General features: G+C 36.4%; 1 protein-coding gene across 1 annotated transcript in view; it reads right to left on the minus strand.

Moving 5' to 3' along the window:
* The window catches only part of dmgdh (dimethylglycine dehydrogenase), a 53,085-nt gene that overhangs the window by 5,540 nt on the left and 23,349 nt on the right, over positions 1 to 24,196 (minus strand). The window contains exons 9-14 of the mRNA XM_061966286.1: positions 21,098 to 21,251; positions 20,706 to 20,871; positions 16,677 to 16,807; positions 14,044 to 14,261; positions 6,937 to 7,094; positions 1,190 to 1,249 (exon numbers count right to left, since the gene is read on the minus strand). Coding sequence (XP_061822270.1) covers positions 1,190 to 1,249; positions 6,937 to 7,094; positions 14,044 to 14,261; positions 16,677 to 16,807; positions 20,706 to 20,871; positions 21,098 to 21,251 — 887 coding nt within the window. The remainder of the gene's footprint in view (positions 1 to 1,189; positions 1,250 to 6,936; positions 7,095 to 14,043; positions 14,262 to 16,676; positions 16,808 to 20,705; positions 20,872 to 21,097; positions 21,252 to 24,196) is intronic.

A 24,196-nucleotide genomic window follows, 5' to 3' on the forward strand; every position in this document is an offset into this window, starting at 1 on the left:
AAAAAAGAAAAGTAAGTGACTTATTTTTAACACTTTTATGAGTGGAGCCCATTTGGGTCCCCGATAATTTTATTATGATTATTATATTTTTTTTTAAACTGTCATCATTCAAAAATAATAATGAATTTTTGACATATTTAAGTCTCCAATTACTTCACTTCAAATATTTCACTTTGAAATGTTTTTTTGGGGGGGGAAATATTGCATATTTTGTGTTTTTTGCCTTAATAAACAGGGTGTTGAAAAAAGGGTATAAAACTTTTTTTTTAAAAACGTTATATCGACAGAATGATCTCAAGTTGATCTAAAGATTTAAGCGTTGAAAGTTAAAAAAAATAAAAAATAAAAAGTATTTGACTTATTTTTAACACTTTTATGAGTGGAGCCCATTTATTATTATTTTTTTTTTAAACTGTCATCATTCAAAAATAATAATGAATGTTGTAATGAATATTTGACATATTTTAAGTCTCCAATTACTTCACTTCAAATATTCCACTTTGAAATGTTTTTTTGGGGGAAAATATTGCATAATTTGTGTTTTTGCCTTAATAAACAGAGTGTTGAAAAAAGGGCGTAAAACATAAAAAACAAACAACAACAAAAACACGTTATATCGACGAAAAGATCTCAAGTTGATCTAAAGATTTTAGCGTTGAAAGTAAAAATGAAATATATAATAAATATACTTGACTGATTTTTTTAAATTTAATTTGAATTTTTTGTGTTTTTGGGTTGGGGAAAAAGAACATTTGATGTGTATTGTATTGTATTTTTGTTAAATGTTTCATTAAAAAAATTCAATAAACAAATGTTAAAAAAAAAAAAAAAAAAAAAAAAAAAAATGAAATAAAATAAATGTATGACTTATTTTTAACACTTTTATGAATGTAACCCATTTTCGATCCATAAGAGTTTCAGTTGGATTCTTTTTTTAAACTGTCTTTGCTCAAAAACAATAATGAATTAAAATCATAAAACATTAAATAATAATACAAAAAATTTACTTTACATGATTATATTACATTATTTTTAAAATTTTTTATATCCCCTCAATTTTTTATATCTGAACTGAAAAAAAATAGATAAAGAAAAACGACTCAACTTTTCAATAACGGGCCTAACAGAGTGTTTACATCTCCCAACACTGTCATCTAGTGGTGTTTTATGGGTACTGCAGCATAGCTACCTTGTTGAGCTTGATGAAATAGTCCAGCCCCGCCTCCAGAGGGTTGGTGTCACAGTTCATCTGGAAAGAGACAACATTCAATGCGTTATGCCCTATAAATAAGCACGTGCTGGCAAATAGCATGCCAATCGCCAGCTCGCAGCTAGTGCCGCTAATCGCTAGCTATCGTAAATGCTAACAAAAATAAAACATACATGTTTTCTATTGTAAACCTAGTGCCGCTAACCATGGTAAATGCTAACATTAATACGATTACTCAGGTTTGTATTTTAAACCTGAAAGCTTGTGCTGCTAACCGCTAGCTATGGTAAATGCTAACATGAATATGATTACCCATGTTTCTATTTTAAACCTGCAAGCTAGTGCCGCTAATCACAAGCTATAGTAAATGCTGCTAAAAATAAAACACATCTGTTTTCTATTTTAAACCTGCAAGCTGGTGCTGCTAATCGCTAGCTATGGTAAATGCTGAAATTAATATAGTTACTCATGTTTCTATTTTAAACCTGCAAATTAGTGCCGCTAATCGCTAGCTATCGTGAATGCTAACATAAATAAAACATACATGTTTTCTATTTTAAACCCGCAAGCTGGTGCTAACTGCTAGCTATGATAAATGCTAACATGAATGTGATTACTCATGTTTCTATTTTAAACCTGCAAGCTAGTGCCGCTAATATCTAGTTGTGGTAAATGCTAACATAAATAAAACATACATGTATTGTATTTTAAACCTGCAAGCTGGTGCCGCTAACTGCTAGCTATGGTAAATGCTAACATGAATATGATTACTCATGTTTCTATTTTAAACCTGCGATCTAGTGCCGCTAACCGCTAGCTATGGTAAATACTAAGATGAATATGATTACTCATGTTTCTGTTTTACTACGACAAAGTAGTACCGCTAATCGCTAGCTATAGTAAATGCTAACATGAATATGATTACTCATGTTTCTATTTTAAACCTGCAAGCTAGTGCCGCTAATCGCTAGCTATCGTAAATGCTAACATAAATAAAACATACATGTTTTCTATTTTAAACCTGCAAGCTGGTGCCGCTAATCACTAGCTATGGTAAATGCTGACATGAATATAAATACTCATGTTTCTATTTCAAACCTGCGATCTAGTGCCGCTAACCGCTAGCTATGGTAAATACTAAGATGAATATGATTACTCATGTTTCTGTTTTACTCCGACAAGCTAGTGTCACTAATCGCTAGCTATGGTAAATGCTAACATTAATATGATTACTCATGTTTCTGTTTTACTCCGACAAGCTAGTGCCGCTAATCGCTAGCTATGGTAAATGCTAATATGAATATGATTACCCATGTTTCTATTTTAAACCTGCAAGCTAGTGCCGCTAATCGCAAGCTATAGTAAATGCTGCTAAAAATAAAACATATCTGTTTTCTATTTTAAACCTGCAAGCTGGTGCTGCTAATCGCTAGCTATGGTAAATGCTGAAATGAATATAATTACTCATGTTTCTATTTTAAACCTGCAAATTAGTGCCGCTAATCGCTAGCTATCGTGAATGCTAACATAAATAAAACATACATGTATTGTATTTTAAACCTGCAGGCTGGTGCCGCTAACCGCTAGCTATGGTAAATGCTGACATGAATATGATTACTCGTGTTTCTATTTTAAACCTGCGATCTAGTGCCGCTAACCGCTAGCTATGGTAAATACTAAGATGAATATGATTACTCATGTTTCTGTCTTACTACGACAAGTTAGTGCCGCTAATCGCTAGCTATGGTAAATGCTAACACGAATATGATTACTCAAGTTTCTATTTTAAACCTGCAAGCTAGTGCCGCTAATCGCTAGTTATCGTAAATGCTAACAAATAAAACATACATGTTTTCTATTTTAAACCTGCAAGCTGGTGCCTCTAACTGCTGGCTATGGTAAATGCTAACATGAATATGATTACTCATGTTTTGATTCTAAACCTGCGATCTAGTGCCGCTAATCGCTAGCTATCATAAATACTAAGATGAATATGATCACTCATGTTTCTGTTTTACTACGACAAGGTAGTGCCGCTAATCGCTAGCTATGGTAAATGCTAACATGAATATGATTACTCATGTTTCTATTTTAAACCTGCAAGCTAGTGCCGCTAATCGCTAGCTATCGTAAATGCTAACCAAAATAAAACATGCGTGTTTTCTATTCTAAACCTGCAAGCTGGTGTTGCTAATCGCTAGCTACGGTAAATGCTGACATGAATATAAATACTCATGTTTCTATTTCAAACCTGCAATCTAGTGTCACTAATCGCTAGCTATGGTAAATGCTGACATTAATATGATTACTCATGTTTCTGTTTTACTCCGACAAGCTAGTGTCACTAATCGCTAGCTATGGTAAATGCTGACGTTAATATGATTACTCATGTTTCTGTTTTACTCCGACAAGGTAGTGTCGCTAATCGCTAGCTATGGTAAATGCTGACATTAATATGATTACTCATGTTTCTGTTTTACTCCAACAAGCTAGTGTCACTAATCGCTAGCTATGGTAAATGCTGACATTAATATGATTACTCATGTTTCTGTTTTACTCCGACAAGCTAGTGTCACTAATCGCTAGCTATGGTAAATGCTGACATTAATATGATTACTCATGTTTCTGTTTTACTCCGACAAGCTAGTGTCACTAATCGCTAGCTATGGTAAATGCTGACATTAATATGATTACTCATGTTTCTGTTTTACTCCGACAAGCTAGTGTCACTAATCGCTAGCTATGGTAAATGCTGACATTAATATGATTACTCATGTTTCTGTTTTACTCCGACAAGCTAGTGTCACTAATCGCTAGCTATGGTAAATGCTGACGTTAATATGATTACTCATGTTTCTGTTTTACTCCGACAAGCTAGTGTCACTAATCGCTAGCTCTTGTAAATGCTAACCAAAATAAAACATACGTGTTTTCTATTTTAAACCTGCAAGCTGGTGTTGCTAATCGCTAGCTACGGTAAATGCTGACATGAATATAAATACTCATGTTTCTATTTCAAACCTGCGATCTAGTGCCGCTAACCGCTAGCTATGGTAAATACTAAGATGAATATGATTAGTCATGTTTCTATTTTAAACCTGCAAGCTAGTGCCGCTAATCGCTAGTTATCGTAAATGCTAACAAATAAAACATACATGTTTTCTATTTTAAACCTGCAAGCTGGTGCCTCTAACTGCTGGCTATGGTAAATGCTAACATGAATATGATTACTCATGTTTTGATTCTAAACCTGCGATCTAGTGCCGCTAATCGCTAGCTATCATGAATACTAAGATGAATATGATCACTCATGTTTCTGTTTTACTACGACAAGGTAGTGCCGCTAATCGCTAGCTATGGTAAATGCTAGCATGAATATGATTACTCATGTTTCTATTTTAAACCTGCAAGCTAGTGCCGCTAATCGCTAGCTATCGTAAATGCTAACCAAAATAAAACATGCGTGTTTTCTATTCTAAACCTGCAAGCTGGTGTTGCTAATCGCTAGCTACGGTAAATGCTGACATGAATATAAATACTCATGTTTCTATTTCAAACCTGCAATCTAGTGTCACTAATCGCTAGCTATGGTAAATGCTGACATTAATATGATTACTTATGTTTCTGTTTTACTCCGACAAGCTAGTGTCACTAATCGCTAGCTATGGTAAATGCTGACGTTAATATGATTACTCATGTTTCTGTTTTACTCCGACAAGGTAGTGTCGCTAATCGCTAGCTATGGTAAATGCTGACATTAATATGATTACTCATGTTTCTGTTTTACTCCAACAAGCTAGTGTCACTAATCGCTAGCGATTAGTGACACTAAATGCTGACATTAATATGATTACTCATGTTTCTGTTTTACTCCGACAAGCTAGTGTCACTAATCGCTAGCTATGGTAAATGCTGACATTAATATGATTACTCATGTTTCTGTTTTACTCCGACAAGCTAGTGTCACTAATCGCTAGCTATGGTAAATGCTGACATTAATATGATTACTCATGTTTCTGTTTTACTCCGACAAGCTAGTGTCACTAATCGCTAGCTATGGTAAATGCTGACGTTAATATGATTACTCATGTTTCTGTTTTACTCCGACAAGCTAGTGTCACTAATCGCTAGCTCTTGTAAATGCTAACCAAAATAAAACATACGTGTTTTCTATTTTAAACCTGCAAGCTGGTGTTGCTAATCGCTAGCTACGGTAAATGCTGACATGAATATAAATACTCATGTTTCTATTTCAAACCTGCGATCTAGTGCCGCTAACCGCTAGCTATGGTAAATACTAAGATGAATATGATTACTCATGTTTCTGTTTTACTCCGACAAGCTAGTGTCACTAATCGCTAGCTATGGTAAATGCTGACATTAATATTATTACTCATGTTACTGTTTTACTCCGACAAGCTAGTGTCACAAATCGCTAGCTATGGTAAATGCTGACATTAACATGATTACTCATGTTTCTGTTTTACTCCGACAAGCTAGTGTCACTAATCGCTAGTTATGATAAATGCTGACATTAACATGATTACTCATGTTTCTGTTTTACTCCGACAAGCTAGTGTCACTAATCGCTAGCTATGGTAAATGCTGACATTAATATGATTACTCATGTTTCTGTTTTACTCCGACAAGCTAGTGTCACTAATCGCTAGCTATGGTAAATGCTGACATTAATATGATTACTCATGTTTTTGTTTTACTCCGACAAGCTCGTGTCACTAATCGCTAGCTATGGTAAATGCTGACATTAACATGATTACTCATGTTTCTGTTTTACTCCGACAAGCTAGTGTCACTAATCGCTAGCTATGGTAAATACTGACATTAATATGATTGCTCATGTTACTGTTTTACTCCGACAAGCTAGTGTCGCTAATCGCTAGCTATGGTAAATGCTGACATTAATATGATTACTCATGTTTCTGTTTTACTCCGACAAGGTAGTGTCGCTAATCGCTAGCTATGGTAAATGCTGACATTAATATGATTACTCATGTTTCTGTTTTACTCCGACAAGCTAGTGTCACTAATCGCTAGCTATTGTAAATGCTAACCAAAATAAAACATACGTGTTTTCTATTTTAAACCTGCAAGCTGGTGTTGCTAATCGCTAGCTACGGTAAATGCTGACATGAATATAAATACTCATGTTTCTATTTCAAACCTGCGATCTAGTGCCGCTAACCGCTAGCTATGGTAAATACTAAGATGAACATGATTACTCATGTTTCTGTTTTACTCCGACAAGCTAGTGTCACTAATCGCTAGCTATGGTAAATGCTGACATTAATATGATTACTCATGTTTCTTTTTTACTCCGACAAGCTAGTGTCACTAATCGCTAGCTATGGTAAATGCTGACATTAATATGATTACTCATGTTTCTGTTTTACTCCGACAAGCTAGTGTCACTAATCGCTAGCTATGGTAAATGCTGACATTAACATGATTACTCATGTTTCTGTTTTACTCCGACAAGCTCGTGTCACTAATCGCTAGCTATGGTAAATGCTGACATTAATATGATTACTCATGTTTCTGTTTTACTCCGACAAGCTCGTGTCACTAATCGCTAGCTATGGTAAGTGCTGACATTAATATGATTACTCATGTTTCTGTTTTTACTCCGACAAGCTAGTGCCGCTAATCGCTAGCTACATGCAACATGACATACAAACTACAAAGATGTCGAGGGCGTGTTTGTTTACCTCAGCGCCCCAACCCCGGAAGCCCTTCTCCAGCCGCAGCGAGGACATGGCGTAGGTGCCGAAGTTGTCGATGCCCTCGTCTTTGCCCGCCTCCATGATGGCCAAGTACACGGCCGCCATGTCCTTCTGGCACATGTACATCTCCCAGCCCAGCTCACCTGACAGCACATGCAACACTCTTACTCGCATTCCATACATGATCTTTGATTGCTCTTTTTGGAAGCAGCACTCCTGTCATATGGAGGATCTTTTACTTGTGTTTCTGCTGCAGGTGCTTAAAAACAACAGATAGTGATTGTCATAGAGAGGATCTTTGATTTGTTTCTGCTGCAGGTGCTTAAAACAACAGACAGTGTTTGTCATATAGATGATCTTTGATTTGTTTCTGCAGCAGGTGCTTAAAAACAACAGTGTTTGTCATGTAGAGGATCTTTGATTTGTTTCTGCAGCAGGTGCTTAAAAACAACAGAGAGTGTTTGTCATGTAGAGGATCTTTGACTGTTTCTGCAGGAGGTGCTTAAAAACAACAGATAGTGTTTTTTATATAGAGGATCTTCGATTTGTTTCTGCAGCAGGTGCTTAAAAACAACAGACAGTGTTTGTCATATAGATGATCTTTGGCTTTTTCTGCAGCAGGTGCTTAAAAACAACAGATAGTGTTTTTTATTTAGAGGATCTTTGATATGTTTCTGCGGCATGTGCTTAAAAACAACAGGTAGTGTTTGTCATATAGATGATCTTTGACTTGTGCTTCTGCAGCAGGTGCTTAAAAACAACAGACAGTGTTTGTCATATAGATGATGTTTGACTGTTTCTGCAGCAGGTGCTTAAAAACAACAGTGTTTGTCGTATAGAGGATCTTTGACTGTTTCTGCAGCAGGTGCTAAAAAACAACAGTGTTTGTCGTATAGAGGATCTTTCACTGTTTCTGCAGCAGGTGCTTAAAAACAACAGATAGTGTTTGTCATATAGAGGATCTTTGACTTGTGTTTCTGCAGCAGGTGCTTAAAAACAACAGACAGTGTTTGTCATATAGATGATCTTTGACTGTTTCTGCAGCAGGTGCTTAAAAACAACAAATAGTGTTTGACTGTAACAGGTGCTTAAAAACAACAGTGTTTGTCATATAGATGATCTTTGACTGTTTCTGCAGCAGGTGCTTAAAAACAACAGATAGTGTTTGACTGTAACAGGTGCTTAAAAACAACAGCGTTTGTCATAGAGAGGATCTTTGAATTGTTTCTGCTGCAGGTGCTTAAAAACACAGTGTTTGTCATGTAGAGGATTTTGACTGTTTCTGCAGGAGGTGCTTAAAAACAACAGATAGTGTTTGACTGTAACAGGTGCTTAAAAACAACAGCGTTTGTCATAGAGAGGATCTTTGAATTGTTTCTGCTGCAGGTGCTTAAAAACACAGTGTTTGTCATGTAGCGGATCTTTGACTGTTTCTGCTGCAGGTGCTTAAAAACAACAGTGTTTGTCATGTAGAGGATTTTGACTGTTTCTGCAGGAGGTGCTTAAAAACAACAGATAGTGTTTGACTGTAACAGGTGCTTAAAAACAACAGCGTTTGTCATAGAGAGGATCTTTGAATTGTTTCTGCTGCAGGTGCTTAAAAACACAGTGTTTGTCATGTAGCGGATCTTTGACTGTTTCTGCTGCAGGTGCTTAAAAACAACAGTGTTTGTCATATAGAGGATCTTTCACTGTTTCTGCAGGAGGTGCTTAAAAACAACAGATAATGTTTTTTATATAGAGGATCTTTGATTTGTTTCTGCTGCAGGTGCTTAAAACAACAGACAGTGTTTGTCATATAGATGATCTTTGACTGTTTCTGCAGCAGGTGCTTAAAAACAACAGATAGTGATTGTCATAGAGAGGATCTTTGATTTGTTTCTGCAGCAGGTGCTTAAAAACAACAGATAGTGGTTGTCATAGAGAGGATCTTTGATTGGTTTCTGCAGCAGGTGCTTAAAAACAACAGTGTTTGTCGTATAGAGGATCTTTGACTGTTTCTGCAGCAGGTGCTAAAAAACAACAGTGTTTGTCATATAGAGGATCTTTCACTGTTTCTGCAGCAGGTGCTTAAAAACAACAGATAGTGTTTGTCATATAGAGGATCTTTGACTTGTGTTTCTGCAGCAGGTGCTTAAAAACAACAGACAGTGTTTGTCATATAGATGATCTTTGACTGTTTCTGCAGCAGGTGCTTAAAAACAACAGTGTTTGCCATGTAGATGATCTTTGACTGTTTCTGCAGCAGGTGCTTAAAAACAACAGATAGTGTTTGACTGTAACAGGTGCTTAAAAACAACAGCGTTTGTCATAGAGAGGATCTTTGAATTGTTTCTGCTGCAGGTGCTTAAAAACAACAGCGTTTGTCATGTAGAGGATCTTTGACTGTTTCTGCAGGAGGTGCTTAAAAACAACAGATCGTGTTTGACTGTAACAGGTGCTTAAAAACAACAGCGTTTGTCATAGAGAGGATCTTTGAATTGTTTTTGCAGCAGGTGCTTAAAAACAACAGTGTTTGTTGTATAGAGGATCTTTGATTTGTTTCTGCTGCAGGTGCTTAAAAACAACAGATAGTGTTTGACTGTAACAGGTGCTTAAAAACAACAGCGTTTGTCATAGAGAGGATCTTTGAATTGTTTTTGCAGCAGGTGCTTAAAAACAACAGTGTTTGTCATGTAGAGGATCTTTGATTTGTTTCTGCTGCAGGTGCTTAAAAACAACAGACAGTGTTTGTCATATAGAGGATCTTTCACTGTTTCTGCAGGAGGTGCTTAAAAACAACAGATAGTGTTTGACTGTAACAGGTGCTTAAAAACAACAGCGTTTGTCATAGAGAGGATCTTTGAATTGTTTCTGCTGCAGGTGCTTAAAAACAACAGTTTTTGTCATGTAGAGGATCTTTAATTTGTTTCTGCTGCAGGTGCTTAAAAACAACAGTGTTTGTCATGTAGAGGATCTTTGACTGTTTCTGCAGGAGGTGCTTAAAAACAACAGATAGTGTTTGACTGTAACAGGTGCTTAAAAACAACAGCGTTTGTCATAGAGAGGATCTTTGAATTGTTTTTGCAGCAGGTGCTTAAAAACAACAGTGTTTGTCATGTAGAGGATCTTTGATTTGTTTCTGCTGCAGGTGCTTAAAAACACAGTGTTTGTCATGTAGAGGATCTTTGACTGTTTCTGCAGGAGGTGCTTAAAAACAACAAATAGTGTTTGACTGTAACAGGTGCTTAAAAACAACAGCGTTTGTCATAGAGAGGATCTTTGAATTGTTTTTGCAGCAGGTGCTTAAAAACAACAGTGTTTGTCATGTAGAGGATCTTTGACTGTTTCTGCAGCAGGTGCTTAAAAACAACAGTGTTTGTCATGTAGATGATCTTTGACTGTTTCTGCAGCAGGTGCTTAAAAACAACAGATAGTGTTTGTCATATAGAGGATCTTTGACTTGTGTTTCTGCTGCAGGTGCTTAAAACAACAGACAGTGTTTGTCATATCGATGATCTTTGACTGATTCTGCAGCAGGTGCTTAAAAACAACAGTGTTTGTCATATAGAGGATCTTTGACTGTTTCTGTAGCAGGTGCTTAAAAACAACAGTGTTTGTCATATAGAGGATCTTTGACTGTTTCTGCAGCAGGTGCTTAAAAACAACAGGTAGTGTTTGTCATATAGAGGATCTTTGACTTGTGTTTCTGCAGCAGGTGCTTAAAAACAACAGACAGTGTTTGTCATATAGAGGATCTTTGACTGTTTCTGCAGCAGGTGCTTAAAAACAACAAATAGTGTTTGACTGTAACAGGTGCTTAAAAACAACAGTGTTTGCCATATAGAGGATCTTTGACTGTTTCTGCAGCAGGTGCTTAAAAACAACAGTGTTTGTCATATAGAGGATATTTGACTATTTCTGCAGCAGGTGTTTAAAAACAGATAGTGTTTTTAATTTAGAGGATCTTTGATTTGTTTCTGCAGCAGGTGCTTAAAAACAACAGACAGTGTTTGTCATATAGAGGATCTTTGACTTGTGTTTCTGCAGCAGGTGCTTAAAAACAACAGACAGTGTTTGACTGTAACAGGTGCTTAAAAACAACAGTGTTTGCCATATAGAGGATCTTTGACTGTTTCTGCAGCAGGTGCTTAAAAACAACAGTGTTTGTCATATAGAGGATATTTGACTATTTCTGCAGCAGGTGTTTAAAAACAGATAGTGTTTTTAATTTAGAGGATCTTTGATTTGTTTCTGCAGCAGGTGCTTAAAAACAACAGGTAGTGTTTGGCATATAGAGGATCTTTGACTTGTGTTTCTGCAGCAGGTGCTTAAAAACAACAGACAGTGTTTGTCATATAGATGATCTTTGACTGTTTCTGCAGCAGGTGCTTAAAAACAACAGTGTTTGTCATATAGAGGATCTTTGACTTTTTCTGCAGCAGGTGCTTAAAAACAACAGTGTTTAACATATAGAGGATCTTTGACTGTTTCTGCAGCAGGTGCTTAAAAACAACAGGTAGTGTTTGGTATATAGATGATCTTTGACTGTTTCTGCAGCAGGTGCTTAAAAACAACAGTGTTTGTCATATAGAGGATCTTTGACTGTTTCTGCCGCAGGTGCTTAAAAACAACAGATAGTGTTTGTCATATAGAGGATCTTTGACATGTGTTTCTGCTGCAGGTGCTTAAAACAACAGACATTGTTTGTCATATAGATGATCTTTGATTGTTTCTGCAGCAGGTGCTTAAAAACAACAGTGTTTGTCATATAGAGGATCTTTGACTTTTTCTGCAGCAGGTGCTTAAAAACAACAGTGTTTGTCGTATAGAGGATCTTTGACTGTTTCTGCAGCAGGTGCTTAAAAACAACAGGTAGTGTTTGTCATATAGAGGATCTAGACTGTTTCTGCAGCAGGTGCTTAAAAACAACAGTGTTTGTTATATAGAGGATCTTTGACTGTTTCTGCAGCAGGTGCTTAAAAACAACAAATAGTGTTTGACTGTAACAGGTGCTTAAAAACAACAGTGTTTGCCATATAGAGGATCTTTGACTGTTTCTGCAGCAGGTGCTTAAAAACAACAGATAGTGATTGTCATAGAGAGGATCTTTGAATTGTTTCTGCTGCAGGTGCTTAAAAACAACAGTGTTTGTCATGTATATGATCTTTGACTGTTTCTGCAGCAGGTGCTTAAAAACAACAGTGTTTGTCATCTAGAGGATATTTGACTATTTCTGCAGCAGGTGTTTAAAAACAGATAGTGTTTTTAATTTAGAGGATCTTTGATTTGTTTCTGCAGCAGGTGCTTAAAAACAACAGGTAGTGTTTGGCATATAGAGGATCTTTGACTTGTGTTTCTGCAGCAGGTGCTTAAAAACAACAGACAGTGTTTGTCATATAGATGATCTTTGACTGTTTCTGCAGCAGGTGCTTAAAAACAACAGTGTTTATCATATAGAGGATCTTTGACTGTTTCTGCAGCAGGTGCTTAAAAACAACAGGTAGTGTTTGGCATATAGATGATCTTTGACTGTTTCTGCAGCAGGTGCTTAAAAACAACAGTGTTTGTCATATAGAGGATCTTTGACTGTTTCTGCCGCAGGTGCTTAAAAACAACAGATAGTGTTTGTCATATAGAGGATCTTTGACATGTGTTTCTGCTGCAGGTGCTTAAAACAACAGACATTGTTTGTCATATAGATGATCTTTGATTGTTTCTGCAGCAGGTGCTTAAAACAACAGTGTTTGTCGTATAGAGGATCTTTGACTTTTTCTGCAGCAGGTGCTTAAAAACAACAGTGTTTGTCGTATAGAGGATCTTTGACTGTTTCTGCAGCAGGTGCTTAAAAACAACAGGTAGTGTTTGGCATATAGAGGATCTTTGACTTGTGTTTCTGCAGCAGGTGCTTAAAAACAACAGACAGTGTTTGTCATATAGATGATCTTTGACTGTTTCTGCAGCAGGTGCTTAAAAACAACAGTGTTTGTCATATAGAGGATCTTTGACTTTTTCTGCAGCAGGTGCTTAAAAACAACAGTGTTTAACATATAGAGGATTTTTGACTGTTTCTGCAGCAGGTGCTTAAAAACAACAGGTAGTGTTTGGCATATAGATGATCTTTGACTGTTTCTGCAGCAGGTGCTTAAAAACAACAGTGTTTGTCATATAGAGGATCTTTGACTGTTTCTGCCGCAGGTGCTTAAAAACAACAGATAGTGTTTGTCATATAGAGGATCTTTGACATGTGTTTCTGCTGCAGGTGCTTAAAACAACAGACATTGTTTGTCATATAGATGATCTTTGATTGTTTCTGCAGCAGGTGCTTAAAAACAACAGTGTTTGTCATATAGAGGATCTTTGACTGTTTCTGCAGCAGGTGCTTAAAAACAACAGTGTTTGTCATATAGAGGATCTTTGATTTGTTTCTGCAGCAGGTGCTTAAAAACAACAGTGTTTGTCATATAGAGGATCTTTGACTGTTTCTGCAGCAGGTGCTTAAAAACAACAGTGTTTGTCATATAGAGGATCTTTGATTTGTTTCTGCAGCAGGTGCTTAAAAACAACAGTGTTTGTCATATAGAGGATCTTTGACTTTTTCTGCAGCAGGTGCTTAAAAACAACAGACAGTGTTTGTCATATAGAGGATCTTTGACTGTTTCTGCAGCAGGTGCTTAAAAACAACAAATAGTGTTTGACTGTAACAGGTGCTTAAAAACAACATTAAGCTCTTGTTACATTTAGGATCTTTGACTAGCACTCCTGTCAAATAGAGGATCTTTGATCATCACAGAAGTCTTTTGTTATGCAGATATAAAGTATTTTTGACTGTAACTTGTGCTTAAAAACAACAAATAGCTCTCGTTACATTAAGGATCTTTGACTCGCACTCCTGTCAAATAGAGGATCTTTGATTATCACAGCACTCTTTTGTGATGCAGATATAAATTATTTTTGACTGTAACAGGTGCTTAGAAACAACAAATAGCTCTTGCTACATGAAGGATATATGACTGGCATGCACTAGCTCTTGTCGTATAGATGATCTTTGACTATGTTGCATGTAAGAGTTGAGTGTTTGGTCCAAAAGGAGAAAAAAGAGGTGTTCATTACCGGTGTAAGAGATCCTGATGGCCCGAAGCGGCACGCCGGCCAACTGCATGGACTTGCACTGCAGGAACTTGAACCCAGAATCGCTCATGTCCTCCTCTGTCAGCTTCTGAAGGACCTTGCGGGATTTTGGCCCCGCGATGCCCATCACACCCATGTTGTCTGTCACATTCACCACGTCCACGTCGTAGCCGCCCGCCGCCACCTCGCTCTCAATCCACCTGTGTGGCGTTCAAGTTTGCAGGAGAAAACATCATTATTTTCATCCCCGCTCGCTTCCTATTTTTAACCTGCAAGCTGGTGCCGCTAATCGCTAGCTATCATAAATGCTAACATGAAAATGATTACTCATGTTTCTATTTTAAACCTGCAAGCTAGGGCCGCTAATCGCTAGCTATGGTAAATGCTGACATGAATATGATTACTCATGTTTCTATTCTAAACCTGCGATCTAGTGCTGCTAATCGCTAGCTATGGTAAATGCTAACATGAATATGATTACTTATGTTTCTTTTTTAAACCTGCAAGTTAGTGCCGCTAATCACTAGCTATTGTAAATGCTAACATAAATAAAACATACATGTTTTCTATTTTAAACCTGCAAGCTGTTGCTGCTAATCGCTAGCTATGGTAAATGCTGACATAAATAAAACATACATGTTTTCTATTTTAAACTTGCAAGCTGTTGCCGCTAATCGCTAGCTATGGTAAATGCTAACATGAATATGATTACTCATGTTTCTATCTTAAACCTGCAAGCTAGTGCCGCTAATCGCTAGCTATCGTAAATGCTAACATAAATAAAACATACATGTCTTCTATTTTAAACCTGCAAGCTGGTGCCGCTAATCGCTAGCTAGCTATGGTAAATGCTAACATGAATGTAATTACTCATGTTTCTATCTTAAACCTGCAAGCTAGTGCCGCTAATCGCTAGCTATCGTAAATGCTAACATAAATAAAACATACATGTTTTCTATTTTAAACCTGCAAGCTGTTGCTGCTAATCACTAGTTATCATAAATGCTAACATGAATATGATTACTTATGTTTCTTTTTTAAACCTGCAAACTAGTGCAGCTAATCGCTAGCTATCATAAATGCTAACATAAATAAAACATACATGTTTTCTATTTTAAACCTGCAAGCTAGTGCCGCTAATCGCTAGCTATGGTAAATGCTGACATGAATATGATTACTCATGTTTCTATTTTTAACCTGCAAGCTAATGTCGCTAATTGCTAGCTATGGTAAATGCTGACATGAATATAATTACTCACGTTTCTATTTTAAACTTGTAAGCTAGTGCCGCTAATCGCTAACTATAGTAAATGCTAACATAAATAAAACATACACATTTTCTGTTTAAAACTTGCAAGCTTGTGCCGCTAATCGCTAACTATAGTAAATGCTAACATGAATATGATTACTTACGTTTCTATTTTAAACCTGCAAGCTAGTGCCGCTAATCGCTAGCTATCATAAATGCTAACATAAATAAAACATGCATGTTTTCTATTTTAAACTTGCAAGCTGGTGTCGCTAATCGCTAGCTATCATAAATGCTAACACGAATAAAACATACATGTTTTCTATTTTAAACCTGCAAGCTAATGTCTCTAACCGCTAGCTATGGTAAATGCTAACCTAAATAAAACATACATGTTTTCTATTTTAAACCTGCAAGGTAGTGCCGCTATTCGCTAGCTATCATAAATGCTAACATAAATAAAACATGCATGTTTTCTATTTTAAACTTGCAAGCTGGTGTCGCTAATCGCTATCTATCGTAAATGCTAACATAAATAAAACATACATGTTTTCTATTTTAAACCTGCAAGCTAATGTCTCTAACCGCTAGCTATCATAAATGCTAACATAAATAAAACATGCATGTTTTCTATTTTAAACTTGCAAGCTGGTGTCGCTAATCGCTATCTATCGTAAATGCTAACATAAATAAAACATGCATGTTTTCTATTTTAAACTTGCAAGCTGGTGTCGCTAATCGCTATCTATCGTAAATGCTAACATAAATAAAACATACATGTTTTCTATTTTAAACCTGCAAGCTAATGTCTCTAACCGCTAGCTATGGTAAATGCTAACATAAATAAAACATACATGTTTTCTATTTTAAACCTGCAAGCTAATGTCTCTAACCGCTAGCTATGCTAAATGCTAACATGAATATAATTACTCATGTTTCTATTTTAAACATGCAAGCTCGTGCCGCTAATCGCTAGCTGCCGTAAATTTTAACATGAATAAAACATATTCTATTTTAAACCTGCAAATGAGTGCCGCTAATCAGCCAGCTATGCAGTTCGTCCTAATGGCCACTAGAGTGCGCCACACAAACCGGGTCAGGTCTCGTTCTCCTGGCCTCGGCTGGGCTGAGGAATTTTGAAATGCAGGATTTGATTGGGCTCCTTGCTCCTTCCAGGCGTATTCGGATCTTCCGCCAGGTTTTAGGTTACAAGTGGACAGAAATGACCGCAGGAGTTTTATATTCAGCGCGGATCTTGGATTGAGTACATGCTGTTCCTGCCAGAGCAGTTCTTGTTCCGTTAGTAACGCAGGAAACATGGTTTGCCTCCAAGTCCTGACGATTAGAAGACTTTCCATGCAGTCACCTGAGGTCATGCAGCTCCGACCCGGAGCCGGTGATGAGCAAAAACTCTCCGGGCGCCAACTGGGTGATGGTGACCTCGGCGTAGACCCTGCCAGAGGGGGTCAGCATGTGGCTGATGTTAGTCTGGCCCACCTACAAAACACACAAGGAGAGTGAGCTACCAGTTTTAGAAGCTGATCCAGCTTTACTGACACACAAACGTAATCAAACAATCACTTACTGTACAATGTCTGCTCTCACCGGGATAAAGACGGGTGGCGTGTTTATTTATATCTTCCCGTTTAGATGAAGAATTCATCCTAATCCACGCGGAGGGTTGATAGGAAAAGTCTGAGCCTGCAGACACCGTCTTCGGTTGTTGTGTGTTTGTACCCAATCCCCGGGCATACATTGAATGTCACAGGTGAACAACTTCTACATTCACTGCGAAATTAAGCTAAAGTACCAATGATTGTCACACACACACACACACACACACTAGGTGTGGTGAAATTATGTTCCGCATTTGACCCAACACCCTTGATCCCCCCCTGGGAGGTGAGGGGAGCAGTGAGCAGCAGCGGTGGCCGCGCCCGGGAGTAATTTTTGGGTGATTTAACCCCCAATTCCAACCCATTATCCAGACGAGAGGCATGATTTATAATCTAGAACAACTCTGACGAGCTGAGACGAGACCCAGCGATGAGCTTGTAAAAAAAAATTGTTGTTCTGCGTTAGCGCTTATAATAACAAGATAGCTAACATTTGGTTAACATTCGGGGGACGATTTGTAAATAGAGGATTGTTGGCGGGTTCTAGATGGCTCTTTAGAGAGCTTTGTGGGTAAAATAGAGAGCCCCCCTTGACTCCATTGTTAGCTAATGACCTTTCAAGTCTTTCAATGGTTGCAATCTGCACTTTTGCATGATATACTAGTTACTATGGTCATCTAATTAGTAACTATGGTCATCTAATTAGTTATTATGGTCATCTAATTAGTTACTATGGTCATCTAATGAGTTACTATGGTAATGTAATTAGTTACTATGGTCATACAATTAGATACTATGATAATCTAATTAGTTACTATGGTAATCTAATTAGTTACTATGGCCATCTAATTAGATACTATGGTAATCTAATTAGTTACTATGGTCATCTAATTAGGTACTATGACCATCTAATTAGATACTATGGTCATCTAATTAGTTACTATGGTCATCTAATTAGATAATATGGTCATCTAATTAGTTACTATGGTAATCTAATTAGTTACTATGGTTGTCTAATTAGATACTATGGTTATCTAATTAGTTACTATGGTCATATAATGAGTTACTATGGTCATCTAATTAGTTACTATGGTCATCTAATTAGTTATTATGGTAATGTAATTAGTTACTATGGTCATATAATTAGATACTATGATAATCTAAATAGTTACTATGGTAATCTAATTAGTTACTATGGCCATCTAATTAGATACTATGGTAATCTAATTAGTTACTATGGTCATCTAATTAGGTACTATGACAATCTAATTAGATACTATGGTCATCTAATTAGTTACTATGGTCATCTAATTAGATAATATGGTCATCTAATTAGTTACTATGGTAATCTAATTAGTTACTATGGTCGTCTAATTAGATACTATGGTTATCTAATTAGTTACTATATTCATCTAATTAGTTACTATGATCATCTAATTAGTTACTATAGTAATGTAATTATTTACTATGGTCATCTAAATAGGTACTATGGTCATCTAATTAGTTACTATGGTCATCTAATTAGTTACTATGGTCATCTAATTAGGTACTATGGTCATCTAATTAGTTATTTTGGTAATGTAATTAGTTACTATGGTAATGTAATTAGTTACTATGGTCATCTAATTAGGTACTATGGTCATCTAATTAGTTACTATGTTCATATAATTAGTTACTATGGTCATCTAATTAGTTACTATGGTCATCTAATTAGGTACTATGGTCATCTAATTAGTTACTATGTTCATCTAATTAGTTACTATGGTCATCTAATTAGTTACTATGGTCATCTAATTAGTTACTTTGGTAATGTAATTAGCTACTATGGTAATCTAATTAGTTACTATGGTCATCTAATTAGGTACTATGGTCATCTAATTAGTTACTATGTTCATATAATTAGTTACTATGGTCATCTAATGAGTTACTATAGTAATGTAATTAGTTACTATGGTCATCTAATTAGGTACTATGTAAAGCGCTTTGAGTCACTAGAGAAAAGCGCTATATAAATATGATTCACTTCACTTCACTACTATGGTCATTAATTAGTTACTATGTTCATCTAATTAGTTACTATGGTCATCTAATTAGTTACTTTGGTCATCTAATGAGTTACTATGGTCAACTAATTAGTTACTATGGTCATCTAATTAGTTACTTTGGTCATCTAATTAGTTACTATGGTCATATAATTAGTTACTATGGTCATCTAATTAGTTACTATAGTAATGTAATTAGTTACTATGGTCATCTAATTAGGTACTATGTAAAGCGCTTTGAGTCACTAGAGAAAAGCGCTATATAAATATGATTCACTTCACTTCACTACTATGGTCATTAATTAGTTACTATAGTAATGTAATTAGTTACTATGGTCATCTAATTAGGTACTATGGTCATCTAATTAGTTACTATGTTCATCTAATTAGTTACTATGGTCATCTAATTAGTTACTATGGTCATCTAATTAGTTACTTTGGTAGTGTAATTAGTTACTATGGTAATCTAATTAGTTACTATGGTAATCTAATTAGTTACTATGGTCGTCTAATTAGATAATATGGTTATCTAATTAGTTACTATATTCATCTAATTAGTTACTATGGTCATCTAATTAGTTACTATAGTAATGTAATTATTTACTATGGTCATCTAAATAGGTACTATGGTCATCTAATTAGTTACTATGGTCATCTAATTAGTTACTATGGTCATCTAATTAGGTACTATGGTCATCTAATTAGTTATTTTGGTAATGTAATTAGTTACTATGGTAATGTAATTAGTTACTATGGTCATCTAATTAGGTACTATGGTCATCTAATTAGTTACTATGTTCATATAATTAGTTACTATGGTCATCTAATTAGTTACTATGGTCATCTAATTAGGTACTATGGTCATCTAATTAGTTACTATGTTCATCTAATGAGTTACTATGGTCATCTAATTAGTTACTATGGTCATCTAATTAGTTACTTTGGTAATGTAATTAGCTACTATGGTAATCTAATTAGTTACTATGGTCATCTAATTAGGTACTATGGTCATCTAATTAGTTACTATGTTCATATAATTAGTTACTATGGTCATCTAATGAGTTACTATAGTAATGTAATTAGTTACTATGGTCATCTAATTAGGTACTATGTAAAGCGCTTTGAGTCACTAGAGAAAAGCGCTATATAAATATGATTCACTTCACTTCACTACTATGGTCATTAATTAGTTACTATGTTCATCTAATTAGTTACTATGGTCATCTAATTAGTTACTATGGTCATCTAATTAGTTACTTTGGTCATCTAATGAGTTACTATGGTCAACTAATTAGTTACTATGGTCATCTAATTAGTTACTTTGGTCATCTAATTAGTTACTATGGTCATATAATTAGTTACTATGGTCATCTAATTAGTTACTATAGTAATGTAATTAGTTACTATGGTCATCTAATTAGGTACTATGTAAAGCGCTTTGAGTCACTAGAGAAAAGCGCTATATAAATATGATTCACTTCACTTCACTACTATGGTCATTAATTAGTTACTATAGTAATGTAATTAGTTACTATGGTCATCTAATTAGTTACTATGGTCATCTAATTAGATACTATGGTCATCTAATTAGTTACTATAGTAATGTAATTAGTTACTATGGTCATCTAATTAGGTACTACGGTCATGTAATTAGTTACTATGGTCATCTAATCAACATCACTCGCAGGATTCTCACGGGAATGAGGCCAAAAGCAAGTGTATGTGGTGTTGTCCTACCTTGGGCATGGTGTTGGCAAACAGGCGGTCCAGCAGCTGGTAAGAGTCCTTGCCCTTCACCGTGAACTTGCCAAAAGGAGTGAGGTCTATCACGCCCACCTTCTCCATCACCAGCTGGCACTCACGGCCCACTGGTCCAAACCAGTTGGTACGCCTGAAACTGGGCCTGACGAGCACACAACACTGAGAGTGTCCTACTCGTATTGTGTGTCGTACTCGTATTGTGTGTCGTACTCGTATTGTGTGTCGTACTTGTATTGTGTGTCGTCTCCCGTACTTGTGTTGTGTGTCATCTCCCGTACTTGTATTGTGTGTCGTACTTGTATTGTGTGTCGTACTTGTATTGTGTGTCGTACTTGTATTGTGTGTCGTACTTGTATTGTGTGTCGTACTTGTATTGTGTGTGGTCTCCCTCCTTGTAGAACCAGTGAGGTTGTTCCCAGCCAGCGTGGAAGCCCATAGATGCTTGGTCCTTCAGCAGGTGGTACACACCACTCACACGCTCCGTCGGTCGGCCGGCGAAGCGCTCCTCTTTGGGGTAACCCACTACACACACCAACAGTTACTTTGGTTTGACTTATTGGATTTATTCATGCCTGTGATGTGGTTTACTTTTTACTGACACTTTTTTTGTGTGGATTATTTTTGTCTAACACTTTCTGGTGTGGCTTACTTTTAGTGTGGCTTACTTTTGTCTAACACTTTCTTGTGTGGCTTACTTTTAGTGTGGCTTGCTTTTGTCTAACACTTTCTTGTGTGATTTACTTTTAGTGTGGCTTATTTTTGTCTAACACTTTCTTGTGTGGCTTACTTTGGTGTAACACTTTCTGGTGTGGCTTACTTTTGTCTAACACTTTCTGGTGTGGCTTACTTATGGTGTGGCTTACTTTTGTCTAACACTTTCTTGTGTGGCTTACTTTTAGTGTGGCTTACTTTTGTCTAACAGTTTCTTGTGTGGCTTACTTATGTCTAACACTTTCTTGTGTGGTTTACTTTTAGTGTGGCTTATTTTTGTCTAACACTTTCTTGTGTGGCTTACTTTGGTGTAACACTTTCTGGTGTGGCTTATTTTTGTCTAACACTTTCTGGTGTGACTTACTTTTAGTGTGGCTTACTTTTGACTAATACTTTCTCGTGTGGCTTACTTTTATTGTGGCTTACTTATGTCTAACACTTTCTTGTGTGGTTTACTTTTAGTGTGGCTTATTTTTGTCTAACACTTTCTGGTGTGGCTTACTTTTGTCTAACACTTTCTGGTGTGACTTACTTTTAGTGTGGCTTACTTTTGACTAATACTTTCTTGTGTGGCTTACTTTTGGTGTGGCTTACTTTTGTCTAACACTTTCTTGTGTGGCTTACTTTTAGTGTGGCTTACTTATGTCTAACACTTTCTGGTGTGGCTTACTTTTAGTGTGGCTTACTTTTGACTAACACTTTCTCTTGTGGCTTACTTTTGGTGTGGCTTACTTTTGTCTAACTCTTTCTAGTGTGGCTTACTTTTGTCTAACACTTTCTGGTGTGGCTTACTTTTAGTGTGGCTTACTTTGACTAACACTTTCTCATGTGGCTTACTTTGGTCTAACACTTTCTTGTGTGACTTACTTTTGTCTAACCCTTTCTTGTGTGGATTACTTTTAGTGTGACTTACATTTGTCTAACTCTTTCTGGTGTGGCTTACTTTTGTCTAACTCTTTCTAGTGTGGCTTACTTTTGTCTAACACTTTCTGGTGTGGCTTACTTTTAGTGTGGCTTACTTTTGACTAACACTTTCTCGTGTGGCTTACTTTTAGTGGGGCTTACTTTTGTCTAGCACTTTCTTGTGTGGCTTACTTTTGTCTAACTCTTTCTGGTGTGGCTTACTTTTGTCTAACACTTTCTGGTGTTGCTTACTTTTAGTGTGGCTTACTTTTGACTAACACTTTCTCGTGTGGCTTACTTTTAGTGTGGCTTACTTTTGTCGAACACTTTCTTGTGTGGCTTACTTTTGTCTAACTCTTTCTAGTGTGGCTTACTTTTGTCTAACACTTTCTCATGTGGCTTACTTTGGTCTAACACTTTCTTGTGTGACTTACTTTTGTCTAACCCTTTCTTGTGTGGCTTACTTTTAGTGTGGCTTACTTATGTCTAACACTTTCTTGTGTGGTTTACTTTTAGCGTGGCTTATTTTTGTCTAACACTTTTTGTGTGGCTTACTTTTAGTGTGGCTTACTTTTGACTAACACTTTCTCATGTGGCTTACTTTGGTCTAACACTTTCTTGTGTGACTTACTTTTGTCCAACCCTTTCTTGTGTGGATTACTTTTAGTGTGACTTACATTTGTCTAACTCTTTCTGGTGTGGCTTACTTTTGTCTAACTCTTTCTAGTGTGGCGTACTTTTGTCTAACACTTTCTGGTGTGGCTTACTTTTAGTGTGGCTTACTTTTGACTAACACTTTCTCGTGTGAGTTACTTTTAGTGGGGCTTACTTTTGTCTAGCACTTTCTTGTGTGGCTTACTTTTGTCTAACTCTTTCTAGTGTGGCATACTTTTGTCTAACACTTTCTGGTGTGGCTTACTTTTAGTGTGGCTTACTTTTGACTAACACTTTCTCGTTTGGCTTACTTTTAGTGGGGCTTACTTTTGTCTAGCACTTTCTTGTGTGGCTTACTTTTGTCTAACTCTTTCTGGTGTGGCTTACTTTTGTCTAACACTTTCTGGTGTTGCTTACTTTTAGTGTGGCTTACTTTTGACTAACACTTTCTCGTGTGGCTTACTTTTAGTGTGGCTTACTTTTGTCGAACACTTTCTTGTGTGGCTTACTTTTGTCTAACTCTTTCTAGTGTGGCTTACTTTTGTCTAACACTTTCTCATGTGGCTTACTTTGGTCTAAGACTTTCTTGTGTGACTTACTTTTGTCTAACCCTTTCTTGTGTGGCTTACTTTTAGTGTGGCTTACTTATCTCTAACACTTTCTTGTGTGGTTTACTTTTAGCGTGGCTTATTTTTGTCTAACACTTTTTGTGTGGCTTACTTTTAGTGTGGCTTACTTTTGACTAACACTTTCTCATGTGGCTTACTTTGGTCTAACACTTTCTTGTGTGACTTACTTTTGTCCAACCCTTTCTTGTGTGGATTACTTTTAGTGTGACTTACATTTGTCTAACTCTTTCTGGTGTGGCTTACTTTTGTCTAACTCTTTCTAGTGTGGCTTACTTTTGTCTAACACTTTCTTGTGTGGCTTACTTTTAGTGTGGCTTACTTTTGACTAACACTTTCTTGTGTGGCTTACTTTTAGTGTGGCTTACTTTTGTCTAACACTTTCTAGTGTGGCTTACTTTTGTCTAACACTATCTAGTGTGGCTTACTTTTGTGTAAAACTTTCTAGTGTGGCTTACTTTTAGTGTGGCTTACTTTTGTGTAAAACTTTCTAGTGTGGCTTACTTTTGTGTAAAACTTTCTAGTGTGGCTTACTTTTAGTGTGGCTTACTTTTGTCTAACACTTTCTAGTGT

The sequence above is a fragment of the Nerophis lumbriciformis genome, linkage group LG11 (assembly GCF_033978685.3).
Source record: "Nerophis lumbriciformis linkage group LG11, RoL_Nlum_v2.1, whole genome shotgun sequence".
Lineage (NCBI taxonomy): Eukaryota > Metazoa > Chordata > Actinopteri > Syngnathiformes > Syngnathidae > Nerophis > Nerophis lumbriciformis.